Raw genomic sequence first — 26,576 nt, 5'->3', positions numbered from 1 at the left:
ATGCAGACAGCTCGACACACGATGGTGCAGATAATTCAAATTAAATTTTAATCTAGCATGAATTAATACTGTGGCATTAACATTTTTTCATCAGTACCAATTACAGTACATTAGCAGCTACTGCTGGAGAACACAATAGTCTCTAATATGCGTCATTAATGTGTAACAGATCCCTCTGGGTTGTCCCTTACCCACCCTAGATAAAAGCAGCAGTGGAGGCAGGCAGGGGCTTGCAGCCAGTGCACCCCTTTGGGGTTGGCTCTTACTCTGGGACTATCATGGTCCCAGTGGCACCGTGATCCTGTGGCACTGCAGCCGGGGTTGTCAGTGGCCTCTCCAGCCTCACCCGGGGTCAGGTTTAGCACTGCCACCTGCAGAGCTCCTCTCCCAGCTGAGAAGTGTCCTTGCCCACAGAGGCCAGAGGCCCCATCACAGCTCTCAAACACCTGAAGGATGGCAATCATTGTCTACAGGTAGGCTTGAACCCAAAGTCCTTCTTTTTCCCCTTTCTCCTGATGCACCAGCCCAGCAGACATGGTGGGTGGGAGGGAAGGGAGATGAGGCTGCACTGGTGTGGGGTACAGCAGCCTGGGGTGAGTCTACACTGGGCCATGGCATCACCCCATGCACTTGCCACCACAGCTCCATTTGCTGTGTTTTTTTCCCCCAAGGTCAAGAGCTGGTGATTCATACGCCTGCACCATGCAGACGTGGCAATCAAAGAGAAACCCAAAGCTGGGGAAAAAAAGGGACTTTTCTTTCTAATGATATGGTAAGAGAGATAGAGAGGATAGATGGGATGGAACTTGAGATGAGATGAGATGAGATGCAACAGTGGTCCTGCCTATATGACTTGGTGTCCACCAGGGACTGGCTATGGCTCTGGGCTTGTGTGAAGGACCAGGCTACAGCCAGAGTAAGGGGTCACATCTTGTTGTGTCCTTGCTGGGAGCAGCATCTGGAGGTGAGTCATATAGGAATGGGCACAGGCACAGGTCCCTGTGTGTGTCCCCAGGAGTGGCTCACAGATGGAGGTGGTAGGTGCCCAGTGCCTGTGGAGTGGTGATGGCTCCTCCAGAGCTGGTATAATGGATGGTGACAGGCTCTGTGCTGTCTTCCTCTCTCCAGGCAGCGTCTGCAGGGCGAGATGGCACGGTGGGCACTGGTACTGACACTCTGCCTGTCCCTGTCTGCGGTGGCATCTGCCGACTGTGTCACCCAGTGCTCCCTCTGTGCAGCCCAGACCCGCGGTGCCGAAAGCAGCGTCCAGCCCCTGGTGAGTGCTGGCTCCACATGGATGTGAGCCAGGGAGCCACAGCAGTGGAGTGTCAAGGGTGCGGGGTGGCAGGGCTAGGTGGCACCTGGTGTGGTGGTCATGGGCACCCCAGGGTGCTGGGGCTGTGCATACTTTTGCTTCTCACTGAGCTGAGCAGCATGGTGGGCACAGACCCCTGGGGTTGCGGTGGGGTGCGAGCAAAGGAGGGGCTCACCCTGAGCACCTGGGGACTCTGTCTTGCAGATCTGCCTGTGGGAATGTCAGGGCTCTTTGTCACCCGGGCCTGAGTGGGAGATGTGCAGGAAGACGCTGGCGCTGCTGGCACCGCTGGTGGCCCTGGCCGAAGGGAAAGATCCATCCACACAGGAGGCGGAGGAGGATGGGGCAGAGCCGGAGCAGGGTCTGGGCCCTGATGAGCTGCCACTTGCACTGGCCAAGCGCTACGGGGGCTTCATGAAGATGATGTCCAAGGCGAAGCTGCTGTCGCTGCTCCGCGAGAACGCTCACAGCAAGGGCGGCCTCAGCAAGAAGTTTGGGGGCTTCAGCCGCAAGCCGGGGGAGCGAGCAGCCCCCGAGGACTACCCGGGGCCGGCAGGGGATGGGGGCGAGGAGCCCACGGGTGCTGGGGCCGAGGGGCAGGAGCTGGCACAGCTGCACAAGCGCTACGGGGGCTTCATGCGGCGCATCCGGCCCAAGCTCAAGTGGGACAATCAGAAGCGCTACGGGGGCTTCCTGCGGAGGCAGTTCAAGGTGATCACACGCTCAGACGAGGACCCCAGCGCCTACTCAGGGGAGGTGTCAGACCTATAGAGCCAACCACGGTCCCCACATTGCCATCCCGACTGTGCCATCACCCCCAGCCCTGTCCCCTGCCCAGCCCGGTGTGGCTGGTGTCACCCTTGCATCATTCCCCCAGGGGACCATGAGTTCCATCCCGAGTTATCCCTCTCTGGTTCACCTGCCCGTCCTGTGCATGGAGGGGACAGTGCCATTCCTCCAGCGGTTGGCGGTGTGGCTGTGGCCCAGCCCAGGGTTCCCGGGGACATATTGCTGGGGACAAGTATCCTCCATCCTCCCGTGGTTGCCAGAGCACAGCAGGGCCTGGAAACCATCACAGCTGAGGTACAGGGCAGTGGGCTCCAAGCACTGGGAAGGATGAGCCAAGGCAGGATCAGGGAGCTGGCTGCCATGGCCATGGGCAGAGGTGGCTGGTGGAACCACAGCACCATCACCAGGTGCTCGAACAGTTCTCAGCCCAGCCCCCACTCCCATCCCCAAGCTTCTCAGAGTGTCCCATTAATCCCAGCACCCACCTGGTGCCCCTGGGCTCCCCCTCCAAGAATGACTCTAGAGGCAGGTCAGCCCCCTGCCCCAACACCCAACTCCCCAACTGCAGTCAATAAAAGGCAGATGCCAACAAAGCTGAAGCCATGCTGGGTGCTGAGCCTCCTCTACAGGGCAGAGCAAGCACCCCAAATTGGGGTGCCCAACTGGGGCAGGGGACCTGCTGTGAGACCTTCAGGCAGCACATGGTGGCATGCTTCCTGTACCACGAGTGCCAAAAAGTGAGACCCCACACACCTCTGGAGTCATATCGTGAGGGTGACAGGGCAGGGATGCTCAGCCTGCTACAGGGGTACCTCCTCCAGCAGCAGGCAGGGGAAACTCCCTTGGGAATCTCAGCTGCTGCCCAGGTGGGAAGGGGCAGTTGTGCTGAGGGCAGGCAGCACACTGTCCCTCTTCTGTTCATGTGTAACCCCACCAGCAGCAGCTCAGGGCTGAGGAAGCTCAGCCCAGGCAGGAACTTCCCTTTTGAGTGTCTGTATAGCCCCACATGGCAGTTCCTGGCTCTGGTGAGTTACAGCTCACGTCCCAAACATAGCCCAGGCACTACCTGCAGGTTGGGAAAGTAGGGCGGTTACTGCAGAGCATGAACACTCAGCTCACTCATAGCACAGGCTGGAGCCAGCACATAGCCTGCCTGCACAACTCCAGCAGAGCTCCCTGCACCTAAAGATGCAGCAGGGCCAACCACCTGGTCAGTCCTTGACCACGGGGTGCACTATCATCCCTCCCTCATGGTGCCCAGGGCAACCAGCACCACAGCCCTCAGCCCAGCCTCGATCTCCTGCCTTCCCTCCCTCCACTCAGGGCTGGCCAGGATGAACCCTCTTCTCCTCCTCCCTACAGGACCCATAGACATCCCAACCCCACCCTACAGCCCCCAGTACCACTGACAAAGTGACCCCCCTGAGAACAGCGATGTGCTGATGTGCAGGAGCAGCACAGGACTTTTCACTTTTATTATAAAAATATCTTGCAAGCAAAAAGAAAAAAACCCAAACAAACAATAAGTCTGTACAAGCAGTCACGTTGCTCCCAAAGCACCCCCAAGGACCCCAGGTGCCCCCAAGCCCCCCACAATTTCCACTGCTGCAGGAGCCAACAGAGTGTGAGACTCCATATAATGGCCCAGGTAGGGGGCACATGGAAGACATTTGTCCCCACGGGTGGGCTAGGGGGAGTCTGCCTGGCCCCCAAGACAGAGCTGGGGCGGGGAGAACATATAAGTCTCTTATAAACTCCAGAGGGTTTGGGGGATTCTTTACTTAGGCCTTGGTCTTAATTTTGCACATCTTATTCTAGTGTTAAGTACACAGCAGTAACACCCACGTACAACACAAAACATTGGGGGTTTCAGCTCTAAAAATTAACAGTTACATGTCAAACAGTCAAAACATGTTACACGGTACCTGCAGGGAGCTCCCAGGGGGAGCCAGGCTGGGGGAGCCCTCGCACGCTTTGTACAAGCCTGGGGCAGCACTGGTGGGTCCCAGTGCAGGGCAAGGCTGTGCCCAGGAAGATGATGCTGAGGAGGATGCTCGGTGCTGGGGAGCCAGAGCTGGAGCTCCCCTGGATGGCAGGTGGGGGCCTCGGCTCAGTGGCCTTCCAGCCTCTTGGCCTTGGGGCGAGACAGAGGTCCCGCGGAAGGGACACTTGGGAAGAGAGGGCGGACACTTTGGTCCTTCCTTTAAAGCCAGAGTTTGGTGTCCAGGCATGGTGGCAGAGCCCCAGAAGGCAGTGTGGTGGCCCTGCTGATCCTGGGGAGCCACGGGCCAGGCCGTGGCATCCCCATGAGAGCTGGTGTGGAGGCACTGTACCTGTCCCCTCAGCCCAGCTGGAGCTTCCCAAGGAGCTGCTGCTCCGCTGGCTGAATCTGCTTGCGGGCAAACCCGGCACACTGAGGTTGAGCAACCCCCGATGGGGGTCCTGAAGGAATGGAGCTGGCAGCCCCAGGACCAAACTGCCCCCAAAATTCATGTCTCTCTGGATGGCAGAAGACCCCCACAAGTACTGCGGGCTCCATTTCCACCCTAAAACACAGGTACCGCAGTGCATCTTCACATCACTCCCAGTGCTTCCAGGAGAACAGTTTTAGGGAGGAGCAGAGCTGCTCCCTGCAGGACAGGGGTCCCAGCAGCCACTGCTCGCTCACTTCCTGGTGATCTGGACGCTGGCATACTCCGAGCTGGCCTCCTCGGGGCGCGGGGCCGGCCGCTTGGGTGCCTTGCTGAGGTGCACCATGTCCAGGTCGGCGTAGGTGAGGTTGTCGTCGCCGTTGGGCGCCCGGTTGGTCTGGATGCAGGCGTACTCCGACTGCTGGCTCATCTCCACCATCCGGCGGATGGTCTTCCTCTCCTTGTCGAAGTTCAGGTCCGCGTAGGTCAGGTTGTTGGGGTCGGATTCCTGTGTGAGGCACCAAGAGTTGCTCCTCTGGGAAGACGCCCCTGTACCTACAGCCCTGTTCTGGAGTCAACCCCACTGCAGCTCAGTCCGGGGCACCTTAACCCTGCTTGTATGGGGGAATAATGCCAGCAGCCACACTGCAGCTTCAAATCATGAACCACCCTGTCACCCAGCTCTGGCTTCAAAACCACTGCCACAATTCTAGAGCTACCACTGAAGCCACTCCACTCCATCCCAGCAGGGCCAGACTGCCCAGTGATGCCCACGCAGGAGCTGGAAGAGCCTGGGTGGGATGGACAGATTGCTGCTGATCACGACTTTGCTCGTAGCTGCGTCACCAAATGCAAAATAACTCCACAAATAGCCTGGCTGGCTATTGCACAGCTGGTTCTCCAGGCAGCACCAATCCAGACTTTACTGGGAGGAGGAGGAAGGAGGGTGAAGGCAGAAAAGATTCTGCAAAGTGTCCACCCTCTTCCTGGAGCAGCCTCTCTTCCACCTCCAACCACAGAGTGGAGACACTGAGGTGTTTCACTGGAGAACCACCACCCTCCACTCCAGACATGGAGTTGTTTCACTGGAGAACCACCACCCCTCAATCCCATCTCCAGTGGCTCCTGGCCACTCTCCCTTCCCCAGTCCCAGGATGACCCACCTGGGTCGTGGCCTCGCTGCTCTTCTCTGGCTCATGTAACCTGGAAGGAGGGACAAAAACAGTGAGATGCATGGAGTGTCCTGGTGCCCTTTCCCTGGTGATGGAACAGCTGGGGAGGTCAGATGCAAGCCAAGTTCCATGGGGCTGCACCCAGCAAGACAAACCCCAAGCACTGGCTCATGCTGGTCTAGCTGCCTCTCTGCTGGCTGGAGATGAGCTCCCATCAGCCTGCTCAGCCCCACCACAAGCAAGAAATCCCCATGGGCACAGATCCCCAGCTGGGGAGATGGGCATAGACTGTGCTCCTGCCTTCTCTTTAAGAAGTTTTGGGGATACAGCTCTGTCCCAGTGCTAAGGGACTCTGGGCTGGAGGTGTTCAGCTCAGTGTTCCCACAGGTTACTAGTGACTACTAGAAGAGATCTGCACTCACCTAGCAGATGGCGAGCTTTTACCTGCCAAAAGAGAAGTAGTTTAGGAAAAGAAAAACTCAGGAAACAAGATAAATGCCCCATTTCCCTGGGCACAGAGAACACATGCAGAGACTGCTTCAAGGACAAAGACACATCTTTTCCCAGAGGCAAGAGCCTGCAATTCCCTGGAGTTTCAATCAATTTCATTCAGGACTGTTCCTGGGGGACCACAGGAGGTACAAGGCAGGGTTTAGATCAGCCAGAGATTTCCCTGCAGCCTGCAAACAACCTGGGCAGCTCTATCCATCACCCCACTGGGCAGGACCACAGCTGCACTGCCAGGAGTTACTGTCCAATGGGGAAAAGTGAAACCCATGGGAAAGAAAGAAAAATGGGGTTGGGAGCAGCTACCTCACTCCCACACACTTGGCTCCCTTACCCTTCATCTGTTTCGTCCGGATGAGGTACAGAATGGCAGCCACCAGCACGGCCAGCATGGTGCAGACCACACCCACCACAATGTAGATGACCATATCATCTGAAACATCAAGGAAAAGGTCACCATGGCCCAAGAACATGGTACTTCCCAGTCCCTGCCACCTCACAACCGGGATTGGCCCAGTGATGCATGAAACACCAAAGAGGAGAGCTCGGTGTCTGCCACAGCCACATTCCCCAGCCCTTTGATACGGAGTTTGGTCCTTCTACCGAATTTTGATGGGGCTTTGAGCTTCCTCAGGGGGTGATACCACACAACCACCCTGGCAGGCAGCCCAGGCCAGCAGCTCTGACGCACCCTTATTTATTGGGGAACCCTTTCTTGATTCCTCCTGGGCCATGTTGGAGATCCACAGGAAGGCTGAGGTGTTGGTAGAGGCCTGGCCATCGTGCACCACCATGCAGGTGATTGTGGACCCGTTTTTCTCCTCCGTCGCTTGCACATCCACCTGGCTTCTCAGCTGGAACAAGCCACTGCGCAGCTCCGATGGCTGGGAGACGTTAGGCACCTTTATTTCAATCCCATTCTCCAGCCAGGAAATGGACACATTTGCTGGGTAAAACTCCTTCACGAGGCAGGTGAAGGTCACGGTCTTGTTCACCTCAACAGGGCTCGGCTCAGCATGCACTTTGACACTGGGGGGAACTGGGAAGAGAGGCAGAGCTTGGTGTTTGGTGTCCCTGGCTCTGCAGCCCACAGGGTACCCAGTCCCTGTCCTCCTCCCAGGGCACCCTGTCCCTGTCCTCCTCCCAGAGACCCCAGCCCCACAGGAGCAGGACACCCCAGTGTGAGTCCCCCAGCCCTCACCTTGCAGGACTCTGCTGAGCTGGTAGCTCCCACGCAGTGGGTCCTGCAGCGTGGAGTGCTGCACCTCACAGATGAGCTGTGAGTGGACATAAGCCTTCTGCAGGGTCACCATCACTGTGCTGGACATGTTGTAGGTTTTCCCTCTCCATTCGCTGATCTGGGGCTGCTGAGCCATCAAGGGGACCATGTTCATGAACCATTTCACCTCAATCTCTTTTGGAAAGAACCCTCCAGTTGTGCAGGAGAACGACGCTGACTGTTCTGGCCTCATTCTCTGCTCAGGCCCAGACAAGAACAGGGGGCTGGGTTTGGCTGTGGAGAGAAGCACGGGGTCCATTAGACCAAGCTCTGGTCCCTGCCCAGCCCTGGGTCTGCCAGGGGCAGAGTTTCCTACAAGGGCACAGGGATGGCCCATGGGATCCTCTCCTGGACCAGCCCTGAGCCCCTTCCCCATCCCTGTGCTACCCCAGCAGAGCCCACTGGGCTGGTTCCCATCAGGAGCTGCTCCGGGAGCCCCACTCACCATGGACAGACACCTCGGTGCCATTGCCACGCTGAAAGAACTCATCCTCACCACTGTCGTTCTTGCGAAATTTCACACAGTAGTAGGTGCCCGTGTCCTCAGGCTGAACGTTCCTGATGTGGATGGTGAAGTCTGAGTCGGACCCATCCACTGCTCTCATCACTCTGGGATAGCGATCCTTCTCTCTCTGGTCATAGATGGTCTTGTTCCCACTGCCCCATCCCTTCAGCCACCTCACACCACCTATTATAACCATTCCAGATGTGGTGCAGTTCAGGGTGAGTGTCTCTCCTGCTGCCACCGACAGCTTGTCCTGGGGCTGGTGCACACTGAAGTCCTGGGCACCCACACCTAGAGAAAAAAAAGAGATCAAGTCTCATCTGGCATCACACATCCAGACTCCTGACTGTTCTCCCAGCCCTGGGACAGGCTGAACACTCCAGGTGATGTGTTGTGGCCACTGGCACAGTGCTCTGCCCACAGCACAGCGCTGGACAGAGCTTTGCTTGGTGACTGTGCTGTGCTCCATATGGATAGATCATGGAGCACATCCCAGCTGCCCATGTCTCCAACATGCTGGGTTGCCTCCCACAGCCACCTGGCTTTGTCAACCAGGAGAACAAAGTACACAAAATGAGGTGCCCCAAAGAGCCAGCTCCCTTCATCAATGTGACACTGCAATTTATGTCCCAAATCTGTCACTTCTCTGCATGGAATCCCAGCAGAGCACAGCCAATGCCCCCCACCAATGCCAGCCAAGCAAGCACTGTTCCTGCTCAGCAGCAGCCACAGGGAGACAACGCCTTTGGAGCATATCCACACCACTGGTCCCTAATCCAGCCACCTGTGCCGCATCTCCCTGTGCAGATAGTGACATTCCAGACAACCACCGCTACACAGTCACGGGTTACTCAGGGATTAATTTTCTCAGTGCTTCCCATGCCAATATAGTTATTCCAACAAAATTTACAAAAGATTTCAATCTTGGTTACTGCTTAAAGGAACATATTATTTTAAGCCACATGGGGAGAGAAGGGGGGGAAGCACCTAGATCCACCTGCTGGTAACAAGTGGCTGCAGCACCCAGAATGGTGTCATGGTCATACAGATCATTGTGTTTGAGCAGGTAATGCTGAGCAGCATGGGGAGCACATGGACTGGCACCCCACATCTGTCACACCAGAATAATGGAATCACAGAATCTTTTAGGCTGGAAAAGCCCCAAGATCACTCAGTCCAACCATTAAGCCAGCCCTGCCAAGCCCCTTACCAATCCATGACCCCAAGTACCACATCCACACATGTTTTAAATCCCTCCAGGGATGGTGACTCCACCACTGCCCTGGACAGCTCTCTTACTTTTCAGTGAAGAACTTTTCCCCAATATCCAACCTAAACCTCCCCTGTACAACTTGAAGCCATTTCCTCCTGTCCTGTTGATTGTTATTTGGGAGAGGAGAATGACCTCCATCTGGCTACAGCCTCCTTCCAGGGAAATCAGGACAGCAACTCATGCCAAGGCTTCCCTTGGGACACAGCAGGATAATCTCTGTCTGGATGCTCCCAGGAGGACCTGCTGTAGGACAAGCTGCTCTGACCCCTCTGGCCACAGCTGGCTCTCACAGAGACCAGAGCTGATTTTTGGCAGATGTTAATCCCTCCTGACTCCTAGTGGTATGTGCTGTACCCACAGATGTTCTCACTGTTCCATTGTGTGTGGAATTACTCAATCTCTACGGCCAGAATTACTAGGAGCAGTTTCCTCCACACAGCCCCAGTTAAAGGCATTTTGCTCAGGGCATCAGTCCACAGCATCCTCAGCCAAAACCTTCAGGCCTTGGTGATTCCCTTTGAAGGCATGTCAGAGCTAACACGGCAACAGCATTCAACACCAGAACAAGTTTTTCCCACAAAACAAGCACAGAGGGACAGAGTTGTTCTGTGTCATGTCTAGATGAGTCATTCACTCTGAGCCTTGGTCCTGCACCTGAGCAGTGGTGCCCTGGGCCCCTGTGAAGCAACCCCATGGTCCTCAGGTGACACCCCAGTTGTGGGGAGCAGAGGCCTCATGCACTCCATGTCCTGAACACAGCACTGACACAGGGCATACACCACTGGATCTGCTCCTGTGGCATCTCCTGAACCTCTCCATCTCCTGCTGCCGAGAGACCTTTTGCAAGAAATGGTTGAGAAATTCACAGAGGAAGTTAACAAACACAGAAGCATCATCACATCATCCGCGAAACCACTGCACGTGGATGTGACACAGGCAGGGACCAGGCTGCCACAGGCAGAGACTGGAACCCCCAGTCAGCAACCACACAGACCCCAAGCCCTTCCACGTACCCAGGGGGACCAAAACACCAAGTACTGGTTCCACCAAATTGGGCAAACAAAGCTCATTAGTGGACAGCACTAGTACAACAAGGGACACGTCCCATGCGTGGCTACAGGAGCAGGAGGCCAGGGCCACTCCCCACCGCACACTCTGTGCCCTGTGATCAGTGTGTTACTCACTGCTCCCCTCTGCAGTCCTCTGTAAAAGCAACTTCTATGGCGTGGTTATCCCAATGTCTCCTAGAGGGTCCCCTGCACTGGGTGGAACTGCCTGCAGCACCCCCCACAGCCCAACCTGCGTGAGCTGAGCACCTCCTCTTCATCCTCCCTCTCTCCATCTGCCCATCTCCCCATGAGGCACGTGGCATGCCGAGGAAGAGAGCTGGGGAAGTGCCTGCTTTGGGGCCCCAGAGCTGACCCCAACGCCAAGAAGTGTCAGGGTGAGCACTGCTCAACTCCAAAGTTCATTTCTTGGTTGCAGTGATGGGTCTCAGAGAAACATCCTCAGAAGCCCGGGGCCACTGAGCTAAGCGTTGCTGGGTGCCCTGCCTGTGGCTGGCTGCCATGCCTGGTGCACAGAAAGGGCTCCCCAGTACCTTGGCACAAGGGTCCTGCCTTCCTGGAACCGCAGGGATTTATCCCTGCAAGCAGCAGGGATCTCTCCCAGGGTCCAGATTTGCAGCCAAACGTGGATGGTCTGTGTGCATTCCACAGCACCGAGCCCACATTCCCTCCTCCCTGGGGCAGCAGCGTGCCTGCCTCCCCGCCCATGGATCAGCAGGCACAGAGCACGCTGTTGTCCAGGGAAAGGATGCAAGGTGCTTTCCTGCTTTCCTGACTGCTACTGCTCCCAGAGGATCGAGGGAAAAAAGGGCTTCACACTGCCGGCATCTTCACTGGCAGCTCTTGGTCACCACAGAAAACACCGTGAGGCTCCAGGCAGTCCCTCAGATGGGATTAAAATGGGGCTTCAGGGTATTTTTCCACATGTTCTGCTCTGCTACCTCAGAGACCCTTACCCAGCTCTGCTCAGATCACTCTGTTCAAGGATTTCTCATCTATGACATGGCCTCTAGACACAACAGCCTCTAGCCACAATCCACCACAGGAACACCCCACCAAAGACCAGCTTGTACCTCCTGGCCAACAAGCAGGACTCCCAGTCAGACCTGACTTCTGCACTTCCTACCTGCATCCAACACCTCACACCAGGACCAGCCTGATCCCTTCCTGCTCAGAGTGACCCCAAGCCCCTGTAGCAGCTCACAGCAATGCCTCCCCCACCCCAAAGGGAAAACACAAAGGGGAAGTTGTCAGAAAACCCCAGAACATACAAGTTAGAAAATGCAAAGTTTCCACCAAAGCCTCTTCCCTCTTTCTTCCTGAACACAGCTTTTCCTCACACACAGACCATGCCTCCCCTTCTCCTTCCCCTTTTGAAGTGCTCAGTAGGAGCAAGAGCCCAGCCAAGCTCCCTCCTAGCAGCTCACCATGTGCCTGTGCACCAGGAATGGGATGTTGGGGGGCTTCAGGCCACAAACACATGGGACATCACAATTTCTCACTGTTTCCCTGCTTCTCCCCTGCTGCCTCATGATACTTTTTCTCTTAGACTTGGATTTCAAACCACCTGGAATTGGAACACGATCCTCTTGCCCCCAAGATCATGTGGAATTTAGGTGCTCTGACCCTGTAATCTGCTCTATCCTACACTCCAGAATTAGCCAAGGGTTTTAAAGCCCTGAAAAGCATCACCTGACAGTTCCCACGTAGGTGGGAGCACCCTTGCAGTGCAGACCCAGAGCACTTCCAGCCCAAAGCAGAGGCAGGAGCATGATTTGGCTGAGCCTGCCTCCTTCCCATTATTCAGTTTAATTTGGGAGCAAAATAATTCCAGCTCTCACTGCAGTGCAAGTTTTCCATGTCGGTGACACTTTTTTTTTTCTATATTCCACCTTTTGAAGTATTTGATATCGAACAGATTGCAAGAGGCTGGGGTTTAATTCAGGAGAGGCTGCTTGGATGCTTCCTGGTAAAAATAGATTTTTTTTCCTCTTAAAGAGCTGGGTAAGGAGCTCTGGGATGGCTGTGTGCTCCAGAAACGATGTGCAGCTGGTCACCGGCATCCAAAGCCCCACAGTCACTCACTGAAGGAACAGGCCAATGGGCAAGGGAACCCCAAAATAATCCTGCTGGAATTTCACCTGCAGCAGGGCTGCCAGGGGCGGAAACTAACAGGTGCTGCCTAAAAAAGGCCTGGAATCTGCTGTTTAGGGAAGGCAAAGGGAGCCCTGGGGATATCTGCTGAGCCCTGAGCAGACCCTAGGGCACTCAGGGAGGGCTGTACTAAAGGCTGTGTTTCACATCCATGACATCAGAGGAAGCCTAGACTCACACGCAGCCACCATTTCCAAGCTCCCCTCCTCCAGCATCAGCAGAAATTCATCCCAAGAGCCAGAACCCCAGCAGGAAACTGAATTCCCCTTTGGAAGAGGCTCTGTGGAGACAGACCAGCCTGGAAGGGCTCTGCAGGGCACAGTTTCTCAATGGGACTTTGCTGTTTGGTTTCCCACATCTCACAGCCTTTGCCCCACTGGAAGGTCTCCTCCAGGACCTTTCCTTTTCCCCTTCACTTCTGCAGAAGCTGTCAGAACAGCCAGCAGTGGGAGCCTGGGCCAACTCTGCTGTAGTTCAGCTTAGTTTGAGCCACGGCCCAGGAGGGATTTGCCATATGGAAAAAAGGATGTGCACGTTTGCACCTAAAATCAAGGATGCAAACCGCTTCGCAACCCTGGGGTGTTTTTTTTTTTTCCCAGGGCTGGCTCAAAGAAATGGGGTTCCTACTCCAAGACCACATTTCATTAAGTTCAGGAGCTTTTCTGGAACTATTCTCTCACGCAGGAAATCACAGTGGCTCACTGGGAAGCCGCACTCACCGCCAAAGCCTTCTTGGCTCTCAGCAGCCAGAGTTTTCAGTTTGGGGCCAACACTTCTCAGTTGTGATCAGGCTACTCAAAGCAAGGAGTGTTGTGCTGAAAGCATTTGCTTTCTACCCGAGATTGCATCCAACTCTTTGCCCAAGTAAAGCTTTGATGGTAAATATTTCAATGGGGTTGGGAGAATATGGGTTTCCCCTGTGGAACCCGGGTTGGGCTCTGTAGTGAGATCTGGCTGGAAGGGGTGGGGTTGGAACAGACCAAAAAGCTCAGCAGCAAGATGCTCCTGAAGATGCATCACTATTGCCGCAGGTTTGCCTCAAAAACCTCGTCCCTCCCCTGGCAGGGAGAGAGATTCCTTCGAAACCACCCAAAACGAAACACCCTAGAAAGGAAACATCCTTGAAAGCAGCAAAAGCAGCAGTCACCACAGTTCCTGGTGGGATGAGAGACTTCTCTTCCCACTGCTGGTAAGGGAAGCAGCCAAGAGTGGCACGCTTGAACTGGTCCTTGGCTGTGTCTCCCAGCATTTAGAAGGGACTGGTGGAGCCCTGAGCCCCTGGCCGGCCTGGGACACACTGAGCCTGAGGCAACACAGGGATACACGGCACAGGATGCCCCGAGGTGTTGCAATTCCACTGCTTCAGTGCCCAACAGTTGAGCAGAGAAAGAGCCCACACGGGGCTGAAGCAGGACGGTAGCAAGAAAAACAAGTTCTTGTCAGAGAAGACAGGCAGCCCTCACCAGAGCTTCTCCATGCCTTCTCCACTACCATTTCCAAGTGGGAATTGGGGCTGCTTGCTGAGATTTGCCTCACCCATAGCTGGCAGGGGGTGCTTCGCAAATGGGTGGGAACAACATGCCTCTTCATGTCCCTGCCGAATTCCCGGCCTGGCTGGGAAGGGGAATGTCTGCCCGCCTGCCTTGAAGTTTGGTTTGACAAGAGCCGCCGGGCAAAGGGCCCCACGGGAGCCCCTCGGCCACCGCCGCTCTCTAGGTCACCGCAGGAAAGGTCAAAGCAACCGTGCGCGGAGAGGCGGCGTCATGTCGGTACCGGAGGTGTGCGGGAGCGGGGAGAGAGGAGGATCGGGAAAACCGGGCAGGGAAACAAGGGGGGAACACGGCAGAGGAGAGGAGCAGGGCGGGATAAAGCGGGGGGGAAACACGGCAGAACAGGGAGAGGAGCTGGGTGGGAGGGAAAGGTGGAAAATAGGACAGAGGAGGCAGGAGCAGGATGGAAAAAAAAAAAAAAAAAAAAAGAGGGGAAACAGGGCAAAGCAGAGGAGAGGAGTAGCGTGAGAAAGGGTAGAACACGGCAGAGCGGGGCAGCAGGGTGGGAGGGAAAGGGGGAAATAGTGCAAGGAAAGGAGCAGGGAAGCGGGTAGAAGCCATGGCTTACCGGGCAGGGCGAGCAGCAGCAGGCAGGGCAGTGCCCAGGCGGTGCGGCCGGGATCCCGGGGATGCGGCTCCATCGGTGCGGGGAGCGGAGCCCGCGGCTTCACAGCGCGGCCCCGCGCCCGGCTTGGCGGCTGGGTTTGATAAATAAGACAAATTAAAAAAAAAAAAAAAAAAAAGAGCAGAACTGCAGCTGGCGAAGGAAATCTGTCTTCTCAGCCCCAAAATGAGGAAGGAGGCCGGGCTCCCCCCTTTCTCCCCCCGCGGCGGGCGGGCAGCGCACACGCACGCACCGACACGGACCCGCGGCCCCGCCGCCGCCCGTGGGCACCGGAGCGGGCTCGGGGCCGCTGACGGGGCCGCCGCGGCGGGGCCCCGGGCGGGCTCGTGCCCCGGTGCCGCGCGGAGCCGCCTCCCCCCCTCCCCGCCGCCGCGCCGCCTCCGTTGCCGTGGTACCGGGGAGGGACGGAGCTGGTCCCAGCTTCGAGACCCCCTCCGGTTCCCAGCAGCCCCGGTTTATCGCCGCTTCCCCCTGTGGCGGGGGCGAAAGCAGCCCCGCCCGCCCCGGGGCAGAGTCCTCCGGTCAGCCCGGTGTGCGGCTGCCTTAAGGTGGGCTGGGAGGGGACCCCCGGGACCGGCCGCCAGGAGCCCCGGGGTGCCCGGTCCCTGTCGGCCCGGACAGGGGGAGGTGGCTCTATGGCCCCAGGGCTGCGGGGATGGGAAATCCTGTCACTCGCCCCAGGCTACCGGTGTAGCCACCGCTTCGGCATGGCCACAATACACAGCCCAGCATCCCTAAGCTGGTACTGGGGCGCAGGAGCACACAGGGGGTGTTCGGGGTCCTGAACACCCAGGGACCACCTGGAGCTGAGCCAGGACAGCCCGTGGTAGAGGCACAAGCAGCACTCAGCCTTGGGGGTCCCAAATGCCCAGGGACCTGCCAAGGGACCACGAAGGGCTGAGCTGTGAACCCGTGGGAGGGCCACGGGTGGTGTTTTCCCGGTGCCACAGGGACAGGTCAGCTGGGCCCACGGGTGTCAGGGCCAGGAGGGGACACTGGTGCAGCACAAACAGGCAGAGGGTGGATGGGGAGGGAGAGGAAAACCCTGCATAGCACGCTGGGAGAATGGGGACATCCCCGTGATGTCCCCTCAGCAGGAGCCTGCAGCAGGAAGAAGGAAGAGCCTGAGGACATGGCAGCTGTAATGGTAGGCAGGGCTGAGGAAGAGGAGGAGGGTGTTGGGGTGTCAGCATCCATGGGATTCATGTCCCTGCACTGCCCTGCTTCTCCCTGACAAAAAGCCCTTCCCAGGGGAGTCACAAGGACACATTCTCCACTGTCTGCACTTGTCACAGCTTCTCACACTGCCCAGGGGCACTTCAGCCAGACCAGGTACCTGGGATGCCAGGTGCAATACTGGCAGCTCCCAGCACCACCCCACTGCTGCCTCTGCCCTCCCAGGTATGGGGTAGACACTGCAGAGCATGAGCTCCCAGCCCACCCAGCATCACCTGCAGCATCCCCAGCAGCACAGATCACACCGATCACTCTCCCTCACTGCACTTGGGTCCCCAAGGACAGCACTGGGTGCCATACTGGAGGACCTGCTGCCGGCTCCCTCCTCCTCCCCAGGCAGCCGCCAGGGCTGTCGGTTTTATTTAGAGCCTCGCACAAACACAGCCGAGATATCTGAAGTGACTTGGCACCATCAATCTGCGCACAGCGCCCGCCTGCGCATCCCCGGCCCCGCCAGCCTCCCCCTCAGCCCCAGCTACGCCCATGGGGCATATCCAGCCTTAATTTAGCACTGATGGGAGCCGGGATCAGCTCCCCAGGCTTCTGCACTCACCTCCCTCTGCAATCCCCTGGCAGCTGCAGGCTGCACTCAAGGGTTGTGACCAGTACTGCTCCCACTGGAAAAACTTCTGTGGCCAGCAGCATTGGTCCTGGAATACCCAGTACAGCCATCACATTCCTTCACAGAGCTGGCCAGAGTGGCCAACAAGGAGCAGGGATCCAGAGGTGCCCTTGGATTTGGCCTTTTGCACATAGCAATAATTTATTTGCACAGGGATGGAGCACAGGGACACATCACTACAGTCCACAGGCACCTCACAAGAGGAAGCAAAGGGGCAGATGGTGAGCTCTGCTCTCTGGTGACCAGTGATAAGACCTAAGGGAACTGCATGAAGGGAAGTTTGAGATTGGATATTAAGAAAAGGTTCTTCTACCAGAGGGGGTTTGGGTACTGGAACAGGCTCCTCATGGAACCAGTCACAGCCCCAAGCCTGCCAGAGCTCAAAAAGCATTTGAACAATGCTCTCAAGCACAGGGTGGTATTCTTGAGGTTTCCTATGCCAGGACAGGGGTTGCACTCGATGATCCTTGTGGGTCACTTTCAGCTCTGGATATTCCATGGGATTAGCAGCAGTTTGTGGAAACACTGCAGCTACACCATTGTAGGCAGTGCATCCCACCCAGCCCAAGTCCAGAAGCAGGAGCCTTCAGGGAAAGTGGATGCCCAGCAGGAGGGCAAATGCCAGGGACACCCTGCAACCATCCACAGCCACCTTTCCTAGTTATTTTTACATGGAAGCACAGAACCCGGAGGCCTGTTTGGCTTCAGCCTGTCTGGGATGTTCTGCTCGGTGTTGAAGGTGCAGACAACCTGTTCTGAGGCGATTACAGAGCAGAGCCAGCCTGCACACAAGCAGCAGCCACTGCAGAGTGCTCGGGAAGGGAAGTTAGAGCTTAAAAAAAGCTCTGCAAGAGAAGGTACTGCACAGAGCAGATGGCACGGCGTGAGCTTCCCGGGAAGAGCTGCTATTGCTCCCCATTAGGAAGCATATGGGCAGCCTCAGCTGCCTCCCCTCCTATCCATGGCCCTTCCACTTGGCATCACAGGGGCCCTGCTCCAACACAAGAGGTTTGGAGGATACACCCTGGCAGGGCAGCCCCTGTCCTGCGCTTGGCGGGGAACCAGGGGGAGAGGAGCGTTCCGCTCTTTGTGTGCCAGTGACAGAGGAACAACGCAAAATTTTGGGAGTGCAACTCCGCCATCATCATCATCCTCCTTCTGCACAGAACACCCACGGTGAGCAGGAGGCTGCAGTGCTGTTTGGCAGGGCGGGCAATGCTGCCAGGCTCTCTGTGCTGCCAGCGGGCACCCAGGCTGCACTCGCTCTGCAGCATCTCCGTGCTTCAGCTCAAAGCCCCTCATCCAGCAGGGAGGATTCCAGAGACCCTGGAGGATTCCAGAGCTTGGCTCTTCCTGGCCCCAGGAGCTGGGCAGCAGCCAGCATGGGGACAGGCCAGTGTTTCAGGAGAGCTTTTCAAGAATAAGTTGATTTTCACAGCTTTGAGGGGCAGAGGAACTCAAATCACACTGCTAGCGCTCGTTTGGGGAAGGCACATGCTCCATGTGGCAGGGCTGGGCCAGGCTCAGCCACCCCCATAGGTTTGGGTGCTGGGCAGGCAGGGGTCTGCTCCCCTTCCCTATTCCCAGCCAGGACCATAGGCTCAATGTACTTCTTGCATTGCCTTGTTCCCAACTGGGCAGCTCTGCAGGATCTGCTCCCTCCCCAGAAGGGGCTGTGGACCCATCCACACACAGGGACCCCCAGCCAGGGCAACAGCACCCCATCTCTTGTCAGAGCCTGGCAGCATCCAATGGGAACAATTACAGCCTTTCCAGAGCAATCCTAGTGGAAAATCTTGCAGCACTGGTTTTGCCCAGACTGTTCTCTCATGCCTTAATCAACTGCCTGTCTAATCCTCTCCCAGCCCCAATGGCCCCCAGGAACAGCGGTGGCTCACTTGGCTGGAGGGGATTCACAGGGGATAGAGATGGGAGAAGTTCCAGTCTCTGCCCTGCAGGGCCAACCTGGACCTGTTGTTGAATCACAGTTCACCAATGGAGGTGACTGCAGTCTTTCCCTGCCTGGGACTTTATCCCTCATGATCCACACTCCAGCAGTGGGATAGTACAGTGGGAGAAATACCAATAGCCTGAGTGGCCACACTACACCAGGACACAGAAGCTGTCCCAAAATGATCAGTCCACCCTTCAAAACCCAAACCAACTTAGGGATACAGAAAAAAAACCCCACCAATACTTTGGACATCATCCTGGAGAACACCCCAAATTCAACATCCAGAGGTGCTGTTTTGGGGCTGTGGGCACATAGCCATGCCCAAACACCAGCAACTAGCCAGTGCTTGTGGGAGCCCTCCACAATAATGGCTCAATGATCTTAGAGGTCTTTTCCAACCTCAAAGACTCCTTGATAAACCAAAACACACAGCACCGAGCATGTGGAGCTGCAGGGACTCACCACCCTGGGGAAACTCAGAACCATCCTGGCCCAGTCCCAGGCACAAACACCTCTCAGCCCAGCCTCCCAAGAGGTGCTACTTTCACAGCTCATGACAACAAAATACCCTGTGGGGCCACATCAGAACACCAGTCCCACACAAGGTCTGTTCTGGCACTCGCAAAGCAGTGCAGCCTCCATACAGCCAGAGAGCAGCATGTTCCCCCCATCCATCCTCCAGCTTCAAAAACAAGTTTCAAGACCCCTCCAGCTTAAGACCAAGGTAGGGACATCCTACAGCACCCCCCCCCACCTCTCAGGCTTCAGCCAGCACCCAAAGACGGCTTTCAGCTGGGAGAGAAACAAATGTCTCTTGAAGCAGGGAGCACCAATTACACTGCTGATATTTAGGGCTTCCAGCACAACAAATGGAGCTGCAGCTTCATTAGGTACCTTGCCAATTTAATCCGAGACATGCAGTACAGGGGAAGCTTAAATTAGTTTATCTCATGTTAACTTATAACAAGCAATATGTTGATATGGGCATGGTTTTCATGGACTGTGACCCAGGGAAGGGGAACCCACAGCCCTCTAAACATGGATTTAAGAAGCAGGAGTATGGATCCTACCTGTCTCCTCATAGTCCTGTGATGGCATCTACCACATCACCCTGTTATATGGGAGAGACCCTGGAGAGGGTGATGAACTGCAGGGGTCTTGTTAAGGCTGTGATTGCCAAGAGAGGGATGGGAGCAGCCTGTGCATGGGCTTTGCTCCTCACCTTTTGAGGGGACTCATGGGAACTACCTGTAATTGTTTTAGCCAAGCTTTTATTAGGTGATTTAGGAGTTACAGCTGTGTTATTTCAGCTCTCTCAGGTCTTTGTTAGGGTTCTGGGGCCTAGTTGGTGTGGGGGGGATGAATGGGGTGGAGGTGATGTGCTCCCTGGTATTTTCTGAGGACCCCCCTCTGTGCACACTGACCAAACCCACTGCCTGTTTCTGCTCCCTCCTTAGAGAGCAGGGCTTCAAATCACAGCCCACTTAATTTTAGTGTCCCTCTGCCATTGAATTAACCCCCAGCACTGCCAGGATCAGCTGGTTCCCTCCAAGCCCCTGAAATGACTTTCAGGGAGGATGAGGGAGGGATACAGCTCTGCCTGCCCACGCTGGGCGTTGTTGGAATGGAGTGGTGCTCCGAGTGCCCTCATGGCACTCACACACTGTCACCCTGGGCATCAGCAGTGGCAGCAGAGCCCAGTGTCAGACCACCCACTGCTATCAGAATGTCCACCACTGTCTACCAAACCCGAAGGAGAACCCCCAGGCCACATCAAGGACTGTATCCACAGTCAGCCATCCCAGGACTGGGCAGTGCTCCCAGGCTGCTCCCACCCAGCAGTGCTGCCCTGTGGGATGCTGCAAACTGGGGGAGTTGACCGGGCTTCCTTAATGCAGCCCAGTGCACTCACACTCTGGGGGAATTCCTCACGGCTGTGTCAGAGCAGGAAAGGTGGTTTATATCCTGTGCCTGGCCTGGAAACGGCCCTGGCTGACCCGAGGTGAGGGGTTTTAGGGTAAAACTGCTGACAGGCTGGGAAAAGCCAGCCTGGTGTTGGCTGGGAAGGACAGGGCTGTCAGTGCTGGCGCCTGTGCCTGCTGAGGTGCCCGAGCGCTGGCAGGGCTGTGCTGACCTTTGCTGGCAGACAGGATCTTGCCCCTTGACCCAGAGAAGGGTTTGCTCTCTGCTGTGGGTGTGCAGTATGTGCACAGCCCCAGGACTAAGCTGCAGAGGAAGTGGTGCAGTGACCATCCTTTTAAGTGTTCAAAAATCCTGTGGATGTGTCACTCGGGGACATGGGTTAGTGGTGGGCTTGGCAGTGCTGTGGGAATGGTTGGACTCGGTGATCTTAGGGAGCTGTTCCAACCTTAACTGTTGACAGGGACAGGGACACAAGAGAGGTCCCACTCAGGGCAGCTCAACAGGGACACAGGGTAGCCCAAATCCCTTTGTGGCAGTGGTTGCAAAACTGGGAGACATCTGTGCTGTCTGTATGTGGCATGACTGAGCTCACCCCAGCTCTGATGAGCTCCAGAGCCACAGGGAGCTTTGGTGCCCACCCTTGGACCCTTCCCCAACCCCAGGAGCAGAAGTGCTGTGGAGGAGGAAGTGGCTGGGACAGGGGGGAGGGCAGGGTGCAGGGGGAGGACTCCAGCCATGCAGGGATATTGCAGAGCTGGGTGTTAATCATTGATGGAAGTTGTTTGAACTAAAGCCTCCCTCCCCCCTCTGGAGGGGGAAGTTCTGCACTCTACTGCCTCGTGGGGATCTGGTGGCAGTGCCAGTACCCAGATCCCCCAGCACACAGCCAGCCCCATGGAGCGATGCTGGAGAAGACCTTGATCTCCCCTTGGTGGTACCACCAGGACTGTGGTGGAGCTCGGCTGATGGAAGAGCGATATCATCTCAGTTTCTAATGCCAGTTGTCTTTTTTTTTTTTTTTCTGCATCCTCTCCAAGTTCTTTGTTGATTGCAAATCGTTATCATGAAAGCGCATCCGAGGCTGCAGCAGCAGATAACGCTGTGCTGCCGGGCCGGCGGCTGGAGCTCATCGAGGCTGCACTGCCTGAGAGTCCTGCGGCAGCTGCGGATGGAAATAAAACTGCTAACGTGGGGGATTGATCATGTTCAGCCAGCTCAGCCCATTGCTTCCTGCTTGGCAAGAGCCCTTGCTGTGAAGTGCTAAAATCCAGGCTCAGAGGTGGGATTTGTGCTGTGGAACCTGGCGTGTGGGCATCACCAGGGTGATGCCCCATGGAGGGCTGAGACATGGCACATGAGGTGTAGGAGACCTGGTACAACCCTGTGTCACTCTTCACTGCAAAGGAAGATGGTGTGTCCAGCAGTGGGGGCTTTGTGGGGTCATTTGTGAAAGACCTGGATCTGATGCCTCACGGTGGGAATGGCACAACTGCTGGGATACAGGGGGGCTGCACACCTGAAACAGCCAGACCAACCCCTTGGAAGAGGATGCTGACCAGCCCTTAGGGGTCATCCCCAGCCTTCCTGCCAGGCTGTCCCTGTGGTCACTGTCCCCACGTTGTCCTCATAGCAGCTCCAAGGAGCCACGTTCTGGACCTATTGGGTCTTTATTTTGGCCCTGTTGAGACCAAACACATCCACACTGCCTGACTCAGCCCTCTCAGCTCTGTGGGGTTGGGGTTATTCTGGCCCTGCTGCTGGAGGCTAGAGGGAGAAAAATGCTTCTCCAGGGGGGTTGTGTTGGTCTTTTTTTTTTTTTAAGTTGAAAGGTGACAAAAATCTGGGGCATTAATTCTGGGTCCACAGAATCCACCATGCTCCCAGTGACTGCATCGCTCCAAGGAGCTGGCCCTGATAAGGAGCTGCAAATCCGAGCTGCAGAAAGTGCTGCCATCCCGCTGGAGCCTTGGAGGGGGATCAGGGATTTAGAGGGTCTGTGTGATGTCTAACAGGTTTAGAAAATATTGCCTGGGATTATCCACTCGCGGCGGTGACCGGAGATCTCTGAGCCGCGGCAGACGCCAGCACCGGCTGATGTTTGCTGAGGGGGGTCCTGCGTGCGGGAAATCTCCTCTGTGCGTCCCTGTTTGTGTTCCTGTGCACATTCCCTCGTGTGCACACGCGTGGATGTTCAGCAGCAGCAGCAGCAGCGGCTCTGGGGCGGGCTGGAGGTGTGGATGGGGCTGGTGACCCCCTGACACCGCGAGGGCTGAGCCGTGTCCGGCCCCCCGTGCTGGGTCTGGGGTGCCCAGAGGGGTGCTCCAGCCTTCGCTATGCTGCAATCCTATAAGGGCAGCTCCTAACAGCCAGCCTTAATGATATCCACCCAATTAGCCCAGCCTAGCCCCAAGGATTAGCGGATGGAATCATCATCCCAAGGCGTAAGCAGTTAACGCTGCTAATTAGTCATCGCGTGAATCCCAGCCCAAACACAAACCGCGGCGGCCGCGGTAGCCGTGGGCAAGGGGTGATGCCCACCCAGCCGGGCTCCGGGAGACGGGAGCTGTTTACGGAGAATTTGCCGGGCTCGGGGATCCGTTTTTCTTTTACACGTTGCCATAGCTACTGATACCATTATAAAATTAAGCTTGAACCATGTGGAAGAAATGGATCTGTCAGAAGGAATTATTTTCGGGAGCGCATTGTGGGTCCGAGCAGTGCCCACCCCAGTGGCCGGCGGCGAGGGTCCGAGCCCAGCGGGGTGTTGGGGGTCCCCGCTGGAGGCAGCTGCATCCTGCCCATGGGCACGTCGCTGGAACGAGGCGCCGGGCAGGCTGCGGAGCTCCGGGATCGCCTGGAGCCACCGGCGCCAGCACAGCCCCTTCGGGCTGGCAGCATCGCTGGGCACGTCCAGGGCGAACAAAAGCCCGCTGAGAGGGAGCTTTCAGGCCGTGCTGTGCTCTCTCCCGCAGCGCCTGCTTTCCCCCTTCTCCTGCCTCTCTCAATATTTTTCCCTTTCCCTGCACTTCTCTGCAGAGGGACACTTGTGCCGGGCTCGGGGCAGCCAGCGCTGGGGCCACGGCCAAGCACAGCCACACTTTAAGGTCGCCCGGTGCCGGGAGGAGCAGGGAGCGCCCGGGACCCCACAACATCCTGCCCTCAGGACAGGGAGCTCCTCAGAGGGTTTCCTTCCCCTGAACTTTTCTCGCTGGGCAAAACCACCTGGAGCATCCTCAGGAGTGTGCATGGTTCACTTTGGGTACAATGTACATGAGGATTTTGGGAGGACCAGGACCGCTCCAGAGCGACACCAACAGCTGATCCAGCATGAAGAGCCCCGGGAATTCCAGTGCTGGCAGGACCACTCTCCCACCCACTCTGGGACCCTCACTCAGGCACTGGCAGGACCCAGCACTGCAGCTCAATCTGCCTTCCCCATGCCAGCTCCAGAGGGGGGCTGTCCTTGAACAATGTTCCGTCCAACACTTAAAGCACAATTTGAGTCTTAAGCACTGGATGTTCCTGCTTGACCAATGGCCCTGGAAACCCCTCTTTAATCACTGCCAGCATCTTGGCCTCATGGTGTCCTGCAGTGAAGGACCACAGAGGCCAAAGCAGTGTTGGGCACAAAGGATGTGTGTGACACTTTTCACTTTTCACTCTCCTTGCGACTGAAGAGATGAGGAATTGTCATAGGGCAGGCCTCCATCCACTCCACACCCCTTCAGCTCCAGGGATTTAATGAAAATTATCCCAAGTTGGCCAGAGAGGTTCCCAGTAGCAATAACTGCAATAGCACAACCTCCTACTGGACACCAGAGAATCCACAGGGAAAAGTCACATCCTCCGAACCTTAAGCCCTTCTCAACTTAAAGCCCTGGTTTACAGTCTGGGGCTCCCAGTTTGCTTCGTGGGCATGGCTGGGCAGTGCCTGGGAGTCCACCTCCTCCCTGAGCATCCCGAGTGTCCTGCTGCCATGGGGTGGCTGTCCCATACCCCAGCTGCCACTGGGGCTGTGCCTGGGGTGTGGAGATACCCCCGCTGTGCTGGCTCACTCTCTCTGTCAGGAGGGGACAAGGCTGGCAGTAAGGCTGTGGCGCAAAAACAGTTCCTATGACAACCCCAAATCCCAGACCTGTTTATCCCCTTTGGTGAAAATCCACAACAACTGTGAAACCAGGGAATAAAATTCAATAGTAAGACGTGAAATAAATCAGAACCAGTGTAAAGCATGTCACCGTTTTACTCTGGCTTCATTCCTTTCCAAGGAAAAGCCTGAGAAACAGGGAGCTGCAAAGGGGTGAGCTAACAGATTTGGAATTGGAGGGAGCAGGTTCCAACTGTGCAGAAGCAACCCAGGACTTCTCCCTCCTGTTGTCTTTTCTGGCAGGAACCCAGGCCAGGCCAGCCAGCAGGCACAAACAAGATCCATGAGGCATTTTTGGGGGACAATCAAAGTGCCTTTGAGACCCTCTCACTCCCTCCAACCCCCTCAAAACACCCAGCTGCTCCTCCGGCTTCTGCTGCTTCCCGCTGGCATGCTGGCACAATGTCCACATGGCATTGCCTGGTTCCCTTGGTATCATGGGGTCCCTATGGCATCATGGGGTCTCCAAACCATCACTGGATGCCTGTGGCATCGTGGGGGCTCTGTGGGGTCCCTGTGGCTATTTGGTTGATGATGTGCAAAGGGACTGGCTTGTCTCTCCCTGTGGATGGACTTGTGGCCACCACAGTCTCACGGTAGCTAGGGCAGGGCCAGGGGCAGGGATGGGGACAGAGCAGGGGCACAAGGGTGTCTTGGACAGAGACAGCCCCAAACCAGGCCCTTGGCTGGAGCTGCTGCCCTGTCAGACACTGGAGGAGACCAGCTGGAGTGATGACTGCTCCTGGAGACACGATATGCCCTGGGCACTTGCTCCTGTGACAGACACTGCTGCTGTGGAGCGCTTCTGCTTCTTATCACTGAGATGGAGCACCCCAGCACAGGGCACAATGCATTTATCCCTGGCTCTCCCCCTTTCTCCTTGCCCTGCCCTGTCACCAGCACTGCTCAGCATTGTCCCATTTCCTGCAAGTGCAGCCAGCCCTCTCCTGTCACCCAGGACACAAAGAAGGCACCTGCATCCCCCCATTTCAGCCAGTACATGCACTGAGACCACGCTCTTCCTCAGCATTAATTAAATCACTTCTGCCCTCCCCTCACTGCCAGGACCAGTACCTTCCATCAGCCGCTCTCCAGACTGATTGCTCTCTGATACTCTGTGTTTTCTGTTGGAAGATGGTGCTCCCCCTTGGCTCCTGGCCCAGCACATGCTTCCCACTCTGGCTCCCCGGCACAGCATGGAACAGCACACTGTGACACATGCTGTGGCATACACCATGGCACACAGCATAGCACACACCACAGCACACACAATAGCACACACCACAGCACACACAATAGCACACACCACAGCACACACCATGGCACACACAATAGCACACAGCATGGCACACACACCATAGCACCCACCTTGGCACCTCCAGGAGATGTTTCCCACTTCCCAGCAGCAGGAGTGGATCAAATGCCAGAGAAGCCTCTGAGCATCCCCTGGCTGCCCAGACACCCATCACAGTGCAGCCCAGATCAGCCTCCCCAGCCCTCTTCTTTGGCTTTGCCATTGCAAGAGGCTTTGGCACCAAGCTCACACAACATGATGAGGAGCAGCTGAGGTAAACCTGGCATGGCTCCGCCTCAGAGTGTCCATGCACAGGGACACAGCCCAAAACCTGCTTGGAGCCAGCATATCCTCTCCCCCCAGGACACCAACGCTCTGCCAGTAGCCATCCAGGCATCACCTCTGTTCCACACTGAAGTCCCCTGCTGTGGCAGCAGGAGCCTGGTGAGTGTCAGCCTCAACCCCAGCACTGCCTTGTGCCCCCATCCCCTCAGCAATGGCAGCTCCCAACCTCCCATACACACCCACTGACCAAGAAGTTCACTTGGTGGGATGTGACAACCAGCACCAGGAAAATAGCGCGGATGAGCAGTGAATCCATGAGCCCAGCCTTGCCTGGTGCTGCCCCCTGAGCGAGGCTCTGCCCCCCGGGCAAGGTTCTGCTCCCCAGCACGCTCCTACCTTGTGTCCGTGCCCAGGCTCTTGTTTGTGCTTTCACTGCCGGCACACCCCAGGCTGGTAGCTTAAAGGATT

At 56.6% G+C, this 26,576-nt stretch overlaps 2 protein-coding genes across 2 annotated transcripts; one reads left to right on the top strand and one right to left on the bottom strand.

Moving 5' to 3' along the window:
- The first annotated feature begins 453 nt into the window (after window positions 1-453).
- PDYN (prodynorphin) lies at window positions 454-2,086 on the top strand. The gene is made up of 3 exons (XM_062505208.1): window positions 454-473; window positions 1,129-1,276; window positions 1,520-2,086. Exons 1-3 carry the CDS (start codon window positions 454-456, stop codon window positions 2,084-2,086), a joined length of 735 nt encoding a protein of 244 aa, XP_062361192.1.
- Window positions 2,087-4,479: 2,393 nt separating this feature from the next.
- On the bottom strand, window positions 4,480-15,053 carry LOC134051462 (tyrosine-protein phosphatase non-receptor type substrate 1-like). Its single transcript, XM_062505200.1, has 8 exons — window positions 14,591-15,053; window positions 7,919-8,269; window positions 7,396-7,707; window positions 6,886-7,233; window positions 6,529-6,627; window positions 6,110-6,131; window positions 5,679-5,718; window positions 4,480-5,023 (listed from the first exon to the last, which is right to left on the bottom strand). Exons 1-8 carry the CDS (start codon window positions 14,661-14,663, stop codon window positions 4,769-4,771), a joined length of 1,500 nt encoding a protein of 499 aa, XP_062361184.1. The 5' UTR covers window positions 14,664-15,053; the 3' UTR covers window positions 4,480-4,768.
- Window positions 15,054-26,576: the final 11,523 nt, after the last annotated feature.

Source organism: Cinclus cinclus, chromosome 18 (assembly GCF_963662255.1).
Source record: "Cinclus cinclus chromosome 18, bCinCin1.1, whole genome shotgun sequence".
NCBI lineage: Eukaryota > Metazoa > Chordata > Aves > Passeriformes > Cinclidae > Cinclus > Cinclus cinclus.
The sequence above is the reverse complement of the archived record's forward strand: the minus strand, read 5'-3'. Positions and strand labels throughout refer to the sequence as shown.